This window comes from Crocodylus siamensis, chromosome 5 (assembly GCF_052110815.1).
Source record: "Crocodylus siamensis isolate JL-2025a chromosome 5, ASM5211081v1, whole genome shotgun sequence".
Lineage (NCBI taxonomy): Eukaryota > Metazoa > Chordata > Crocodylia > Crocodylidae > Crocodylus > Crocodylus siamensis.
This window is the reverse complement of record NC_143399.1, coordinates 150,690,186-150,699,233: the sequence shown is the minus strand read 5'-3', so window position 1 is coordinate 150,699,233 and position 9,048 is coordinate 150,690,186. Positions and strand designations below refer to the sequence as shown.

The 9,048-nt window shown below is 46.5% G+C and overlaps 1 protein-coding gene across 1 annotated transcript; it reads left to right on the top strand.

The window, feature by feature from the left end:
• Positions 1–7,725: 7,725 nt before the first annotated feature.
• On the top strand, positions 7,726–8,490 carry LOC149864742 (paraneoplastic antigen Ma1 homolog). Its single transcript, XM_090049801.1, has one exon. It carries the CDS (start codon positions 7,726–7,728, stop codon positions 8,488–8,490), a length of 765 nt encoding a protein of 254 aa, XP_089905927.1.
• Positions 8,491–9,048: the final 558 nt, after the last annotated feature.

Below are 9,048 nucleotides of genomic sequence, written 5' to 3'. Positions count from 1 at the left end.
CAGAAGTGCAGCAAGGATCCAGTGCGACTGGGACCCTGGTGCTGTTGGGCTGTGCCTGTGTGGGGGAACTGTTGAGGGGGTTGTTTGGGGGGGGGGGGTCCCCCACAGGGGCCACAGCCTCCTCCCCCTGCAGCAGCAGCAGCCATGGGATGCTCATGGCCCATTGCTGCCAGCCCCCCGTGACACAGTGTGGCCCCAATTGCCTCAGAGCTGGCGCTGCCTGTTGCAGGTGCAGGCCAGAGCAGTGCAGCGTGGCACCATGTGCCTTTCTGCAGCCCCAGGCTGCTCAGGCTGTCACCTGGGGGCCAGCACCACTTGTGGGGACCATGTGTCATGCTGGGCTGCATCCTGCCTCCATGGATCTGGCCCAGTCCAATGCACGTGGGGCCCATGGAGGCAGGACCTGGCTTGGCACAACATGTGGCCCCTATGAGCAGCGCCAACCCCTGGGTGACAGCCCAAGCAGCCCAGTGGTGCAGAAAGGCGTGATGCCATGCCAGGCCAGGCCACACCCATGACAGGTGGCACAGGTGGTGCTGGCTCTGAGGCAGCCAGTGCAGTGCCACACCATGGGAGAGCTCCAGCAGCAGTGGGCCCTGAGCATTGCATGACTGCTTCTGCTGCAGGAGTCAGCTGTGGGCCCTGCAGGGAGTTTGGAGCCCTGCAGGGAGGCTGTGGCCCTGCGGGGGGGCTGTCCATGTGCTGTGTGGGGCGGGGGGCTGTGCCTTGTGGGGAGCAGGTGGCCCAGCCCTCCTGAGCAGTCCCCCAACACCCACAGTCCCCCCACAATCTCCCCACAAATTCTCCAACACCCTTCCCACGAGCACATGGCTTTGGCTAGGACTGGGAAAGACATGTGCTAGCATGCCAGGCTGGGCTGGGTCTGTTCAGCACTGAGCCTGTGTTGCACATTGCTGCATTGCCGTGGGCTGTGCCTGCAGCCCCTTTGAACAGACCCCGGGGCACAGCTCCAGGACTTGCGGCTCCTGTACAAAGGCATGTACTAGCTGGGCAGGCTGGATCACGTTTGGCCAACCCAATTATCCATGGGGGTAAGGCAGTGATGCACGGCCACAGCACTATGCCTAGAAGTGGGCCACCTCACCCTCATGGAGAACAGGCCTGGCCCAACCCGCCCTGTCCAGCTAGTGCATGCTTTTGGACAGGAGCCATGCATCCCAGAGCTGTGCCTCCCAGACCTGTCCAAAGCTGTGTCAGCGTGCCATGCCAGGCCAGGTTGTGTTGGGTCAAGCCAGGCCTGTTCTCACTGCAGAGACTGTGGGTGAGGCTGCAGCTGGCACTGCACAGCTGGCTGATGCTCCCAGTGCCGGGGGCTGTGCATCATCAGGGGCAGGCATGTGGTGACCCCCCCATCAAACTGCACCCCCCATTGCATCCCCCACACACCTCACACCCCTTCCCACCCCACTCCTGCAAACCCCCCATCTACCCATCCCACACCCATCATGCCCAGCTGCCAGACAGGCAGCTGTCTCAGAGATGAGACCTGCTGGCAGAAGCTGTGGTTGCAGGAGCAACTGTCCCCATATCCTAGTTAGTGAAGGGGTCAGGGCTATCTCTAATTGTTTTGATAAGAAAACCAAAAGCAAACATCAAAACATATAGATATTTAGAATTTATTTCATGATGATGATGATGATAGAGACACTGGTAGGCTTCCAAACTGCCTTAACATTGGGACCACAGTTGTTCAGCTTCTGAGAAAAGAGACTGAGGTTTGCAGCAACAGCAATTTGCACCCAAACATTTTAAAAATTGACAGAGCAGTTCTTTTGTTACTGTTAATGCAACCATATATATCTTTGGAAAAATGGGATATTCAAGAAGAGCAGGAGAAAGCCATTATTGTAGCAGTATGTGAAGCAGTAAAGAGAAGTCAAACATCTTAGTTTCACATCAGTGTAATATACAATAATGGAATGGGATTTGGTCAATAAAGAATTAAAGGATAGATGTTTAGATGGAAATTGGGCCTTATTAAATACATTCTATCTATTTAATTGATGAGATTATAAGTTTATTTGCTGAAGATAACAGTGTTCAAATATCGAAATAGACCTATGTAAAACTTTTAAACTTAGCCCTCCCAAGATATCTTTATTAAAATAGCACTATATAAAATCTGTGTGTCAAACTAAATGTTTAAAAGCTGACTGAGAGATAAATCTCAAAAATAAGTGTCAACAAGGAAGTATCAATGAGTAAAGTATTCTAGTGGAGTTCTGCAGGAACTGTTTATCAACTTAAAATTAGTCAAGATTTTATCACCAATTTCAAAGAAATATAAAGTTACTTTTAATAAAGATTTGTTAGATGGTAACTAGTAGGGCTGTGTGAAGCTTCAGTTCCTGATTTGATTCGACGGAGATTCAGCCCAATTCGGTGGCCGAATCTCTGAATCCAAATTTAATCAGAAGACCCTTTAATCTCTCCAAATTAAATTGGAACCCTCCAAAACAATTCAGAGAGATTCGGAAAGATTTGGCAATTTGGACATTGACACAGCTTTAAATGTTTCTTCTACATACCTCAAGGTACCAGGCAGCTTATGAATGCTGAGATGCTGGGGCAGATGGAGCATCCCACAGAAGCAAGCAGGGCTCCCCAGTGTGCTCAGCAGTAGACCCAAAAGTGGACCAGAAGTACTTCCAGTTCACTTCTGGGTCCACCGGGGAGTGTTCAGGGGGTACGCCCCCATGCCCCCTCAGCTTGGCAACTGGTGCCTCCTGGGTCTGGGGCTGCACCCAGGGCCCCCCCACAGATGATTGCTGAGCCAGGAGGGTATGGGGGAGGGCCTTCGCCTGCTCCCCGGTAGACCCAGAAGAGGACAGGACGTACTTCCAGTCCAGGTTCCCCCTGAGCGTGCAGGGGAACCCCCATGCTCCTGTGGGATGCTCCATCTGCCCCATGATCACAGTGTTCATGAGCCATCTCTGGTACCCCAAGTTATGTAGAAAAAACATTTCAAGCTGTGTCTATGGCCGAATCACTGATTCTCTGAATCAGCATCAACTCTTCAGGTTTGAATTTAGCTGAATCAAATCAAGACACTGATTCTAATCAACAAACTGAATCACTGTCCCTGATTCAGGATGAATCTGAATCCAACTCAAATATGGCCTGTTTCACACACCCCTAGTAACTAGTCATGAGAATAGGTTATTTATAGCAATTTGAATAATTCAGTAAAATTGAAATAGTCAAGAAATATGCATTTAATCCAGCCATTTGCAAGGTCAAGAACTAAAAGTGCAATTATTATGGGATGTAAGACGGATATCTAGAAAGGAATGACTGGAAAAAATTTAGGCGTCATGGTACATAAACATCTAGCCATGGGATCCTGATGCAATACTAAGGCTAAAAGGATCATGTGATAATTTGAGTGTACAAAAACAGTGAATATCATGTAGTAGAAAGGATTATCCCTACTGATAGTGAGGCTACTGCTAAAGAACTCTGCATTCTTTTGATATCCATCCTTTAAAATAAATGTCAAGGCACTGGAGAGCAATCAGAATTGCGCTCCAGAGTGACTTGAGACCTGAAAAAACTGCCTTACAGTAAAAGATTTAAGAAATACCATCCACTCCATTTACTGAAGAAACATTTAAGGGGTGATTTGATTATGGTTTAAAAGTATTCACAGAAACATAAGGTATCTATTACTACTAGGGGTAGATCCATGTGGAGTGCAACCATGTAGTTGCATTCCCCTCTTCTGCCACTGTCTCCAACAGACCTGGAAACAGGGGAAACCCCAGAACTGCTCCTGCCCTGCTCTAGCTGTGGGCTGTGGCTGTACAGGATGCCAGGTCAAGCAGGGGACAGTGGTAACAGCAGGTTGGTTTCCTCTTCCTACATTTGCTCCCTGCCGTTCCCTCCACCAAGTTCTCTGCTGGCTGGGAGCAGGCACTAGAAAGAAGAACCTGTGTGCTGCCACCACCACTATCGCAATCAAGTTTGGCTCGATGTACTACTGCTCCCTACAGCCCCTGGCTGGAACAGGGCAGGCTCTGGGGCCCCTTTCCATTCCTGGGTCAGCTAGGAAAATGGACAACAGCAGGTAGGTCCCTCCCTTCAGGCCAGCTCCTCAGTATCCCCTGCTGGCCTGGGGGCTCCAGCTATGCTTTGCCCATTCCTCCATGGTTTGTGGTGTGGATCTACCCATGATTACTATAGGGATTTTTAAATAATAGAGTCGTAAAGGACTCAATGGCCAGAAATTGAATATAGGAACACTTATGCTATAATAATGAACAAACTTTTAAAATGACAGTTATTTGCCACTGGAACAGTCAACAGCAGTAGAGATTCTCCATCATTTGATGTTTTTAAATCAGATTTCTCTCTAAAATACATGTATTAATACAACTAGAAGTTCTTAATCCTTATGCAGACATCACTGAATGGAATTCTATTTGCCTATATTATGCAAGAGGTCAGATGGCCCTTTCTGACCTTAAAAATCCATTAGTCTATCAATTAAGGGGTACTATAGAGTGAGCACACCTTAATCATGCAAAAGATGCTGAAGTAGAATGGAAAGCCAAACTCTCATAAATGAGGCCCGCCTTTCAAAGAGAATGAGTCATTCTTCAGAAGGGTGAATAGCAATGAAGGAAAATTTGTGGCTGAAATAAAATGATTTAGGTTGCTAAAGAATGGAAAAGACTGTAAGGAACTTCTGATAAGAGTCATAATTAAATTCAGTGAATAAGTAACATATGATAAATGTCTTGATAAATGCAAGGTAATGCATATTGGAAGGAATAGTCTGAACTACTCAAACATGCTGCTAGATTCTAAATCAACTATAACTACTCAGTAAAAAAACAAACCCTAAATATCATTTGTGCAGTGGCATTCAAAAAAAGTAAACAAAATGTGAGGATGAATAAGGAACAGGATAGAAAATAATATTGAAAATATTATAATACCATAATATAAATCAATGCGCTGTCCTCACTAGGAAGAGTGTCCAGTTTTAGTCCCCTATATCAACAAGAATATAATAGAAGAGATGAGGAGCAGGCAGCAGAAATTACAGGCAAGGAAAGACTTCCATATGAGGAAAGATTGAAAGGACTGTCAACATTTATTTTACAGAAAAAAGGAAGGAAGGAAGATAATGGAGGTATAGAGTAGACTAACTCTCTCATAGTACAAGAGTGGGGGGACATTCATTCATATAATTTAAATTAAATTGAATTTTAAAATGTAAATCCTGTTGAAATTAAAGGACAACAGGTTTTTTTACGCAGTGACTAACCTGCGTAACTCCACAAATTAGTGTGACCAAGATTTAGTAAGAGAATAAATGAATACGTGAATAAAGAGAAAAACCAGAGCTTCCTTCAGGCAGGAGTTCTAAAAGGTTTTTTTTTTTTTGGAGGACCCTTAAACTCTTATGTCAAAGGACAAGAGTCAACCCCTAAATGACAGGCAATTTCCCTAATGAATAATTATTACTGTATTTGCATGTTGGCAAAATTAGCAAAGCAGGGTTTAAATAAATTAATAAATAAAAAAAGTTTCATAGTTTCATAGATGCTAGGGTTGGAAGGGACCTATTAGATCATTGAGTCTGACCCCCTGCCCTGGGCAGGAATGAGTACTGGGGTCAGATGACCCCAGCCAGGTAGGTGTCTGTCCAATCTCCTTTTAAATACCTCCAAGGAAGGGGACAGCACCACCTCCCTTGGAAGTATATTCCATATTTTGGCAACCCGCACTGTAAAGAATTTTTTCCTGATGTCCAATCTGAATTTGCTGTCTTCCAGTTTGTGGCCATTATTTCAAGTTACCCCAATAGGTGCCCTGGTAAACATTGTATCCCCTATTTCTTGCTGGCCCCCCTGATGACTTTATAGGTGACCAGGAGATCCTGATGCAATAGTAAGGCTAAAAGGATAATGTGATAATTCGAGTGTACAAAAACAGTGAATATCATCTAGGAGAAAGGATTATCCCCACTGATAGTGAGTCTACTGCTAAATAACTCTGCATTCTTTTGATATCCATCCTTTAAAATAAATGTCTTGCGGAGGCTAAAGAGGTTCAGGTCTCCCAATTAGTCCACATAGGGTTTTTTCTGTAGGCCTTTAACCAGATAAGTGGTCCTCCTCTGAACCTTCTACAGGCCATACACATCCTTCCTGAAGTGCGGTGCCCAAAACTGGATGCAGTACTCCAGCTGCAGCCTAACCAATGCTGCATAGAGGGGAAGTATCACCTCCCTAGACCGATTTGTGATGCACCTACTTACTCAAGAAACGGTGTGGTTAGCTTTACTTATTACCTTATCACACTGGTGACTCATGTTCATTTTGGAGTCAACTATGACTCCGAGATCCCTTTCTGCAGTTGTGCTACTTAGAGTGGTACCTCCCAGGCTATAGGAGTGTTGATGATTCTTCCTCCCTAGGAGTAACACATGGCACTTATCTTTGTTAAACTGCATCCTATTTTGTTCAGCTCATTTCCCCAGCCTGTCCAAATCAGTCTGGATTTGATCCCGGCCATCTAGTTTGTGTACCTCCCCCCAAAGTTTTGTGTTGTCAGCAAACTTAGATAGGGTGCTTTCTACTCCCTCATCCAAGTCACTAATGAAGATATTGAATAGTATTGGTCCCAGGACAGAGCCTTGCCTACATTTCTCCAGGTAGAAACCGACCCGTCCACCACCAGTGTCTGGGTGCTCCCCATAAGCCAATTTTCTACCCTCTGGACTGTGTAATATTCTACATTGCAACTGTTTTGTTTATTTCTAGAATTGGGCATGACACTGTGTCAAAGGCCTTTTTAAAATTTAAGTAAATAACATCTACCTCTATTCCTTCATCCAAGCATTTTTTGACCTGGTCACAAATGAAACCAGGTTAGTCAGGCAGGATCTGCCTTCTATGAACCCATGCTGATTGCCCCTTAGCATTATTTTACCTGCTGGTCCCCCACAGATGTGAGCAGGGGCCTTTACTACCTTCCTAGAGAAAAGGAAGTGGTCCCATGCCAGTGACCTTACTTTCTGGGTGGGCTCCCTTTGGGACAGGGAGAAAAGGCTCCTTTCCAGTGCAGGAAGACTTTCTCCCTGTTAGCTCGCTCACCCCAGCTGGGACTTAAACTCATCTTTCACATGTGGTAGGCAGAAACTCTACCACACAGCCACCAGTGCTCCAGGCTGTAGGGGTCTTGACCTTTCCAGACCCCTATAGGGACTAGGCCCTATATTCCTTATCATCTGACATTTTGTATTTTGTGCCTTTTATACTTCACCAACCAGCATTGTTTGTTATGCTGTTTGTGTTTTACATTTTGGTTAACCCTGTCTTTTGTCAATTGGATGAATGTGTCTATGATTGTAAGTGTCTAACCTTTGTTGAATCCTGCCCTCTTGGAGCATTGTAGTGTCCCCTATAGCCCCTGGTTTATACTGGTTACGTTCCCAGTATTGTTCTCTCATTAAAAGGTATATGGTTAAGTCCCCATTGGTGGTCTGGCTCCACTTTATAGGAGGAAGAGAATCCCTACACCTCCCACAGCGCTTGTGCACCTGCTTTGATCCCTTCAGTTGGAGAGGGGGTACCTCTTGGAGTACTGCCTGGGTTACATTTTGGAGGCTTGTCCAGGATTCCTGCGTAGCAGGTGCTAGAATATTATTCAAATGCTATGTACCCCTGTAGAGAGAGAGAGCCACCAGGAGACATGTCCAATGCCGACTGGTCTACTGTGCCTTCTGGGAGTGATGGGACGGTGCAGGGGGGAGTGGGGCAACCTGCTGGTACTGAATGGGTGGAGGTTTTCCAGCAGATTCTGCGGGAGATGACCTGTTCCTCCAGTGACCAGGCTGCCTATAAGAGACTCCGGAGTTTCTCTGGAACCCTTCCAGTCCCTGCAGGGGAGGAAGGATTCGATTCTTGGCTCTCCCATATTCAAGACACTTTACTGACTTGGCAAATATCTGATGAGGATAAGCGACGCTGTCTGCTGGAGGTCCTGAGGGAGCCTGCCTTTGGGGTTGTGAGGACTGTCAAACTCCAGAACCTTGCTATCACCACCCAACAATGTGTGCAGGTCCTTCAGGATGCTTTTGGCCAACCCACAGGGAGTGGGGAAACATGCTATGAATTTCTGGGAACTTTCCAGTGCAAGGGCAAGACTCTTTCAGCGTATGTCCTGCGCTTAGAGCTGGTGTTACAACACCTGGTGACCCAAGGAGTGCTTAGTGTCACCGACACCACTCAGATACGGCTCTGGCAAATTCATATTGGGGCATGGTATAGCTCGGACTTACTCTGGAACCTCAACTTAGCGGGGAGCAGAAGCAGCCCACCTGACTTCAGTCACCTCCTCCGAGAGATTCGTGAAGAGGAAGAGCTATCTAGACTCAGAGAGACTATGTGGCTCCCAGAGGATTTTTCACCCCCGGAGAGGACCCATGGGTCAGATGCTAATGGTGGCTCCCCATGAGGACACTTTGTTGAGAGTGGAGGAGGAGCCTGTGGCTCCAGCACTAGCAGCTGCCGTGGCCAGAACCCTCCCCTGAGTCAGCCGTGCTGCCCCTTTTATCTCCCTAAAACCATGCTCCAAGCCGCTTCAAGGCTTTCCCGCAGTTGGATTAGGTATTGGATGATGTTCTGGTCTTTACTTTGCTGTTCTTCCCAATTCTCTTTAATCAGGTCCAGGATCCCGCTTGGTTGCCAGCCGTATAATAATTCAAACCCGGTGGAGGCCTGGGGTGCCTCTCTTACTGCAAACCACAAAGGGGGTATCATTTTGTCCCAATTTTGAGAGCTGTCAACCGCAAACTTTTTTAGTATCTGCTTCAATGTCTGATTAAAACGGTCCACAAGCCCGTCTGTTTGGGGATGACACATGGCTGTCTTCAGGTGGTTAATCCGCAAAACTTTACTCACTCCCTCGAACACGCATAATGTAAAGTTTGTTCCCTGATCGGTCAGTAGTTCTTTAGGAGTCCTACTCAGGAGAATATCTTCAGAAGTTCATTTGCCACCTTTGGTGCAGACA

What these genes read in the sequence shown, in the direction of transcription:
- LOC149864742 (XM_090049801.1), top strand. Translation starts at nt 7,726, where the DNA reads ATGTCCAATGCCGACTGGTCTACTGTGCCTTCTGGGAGTGATGGGACG.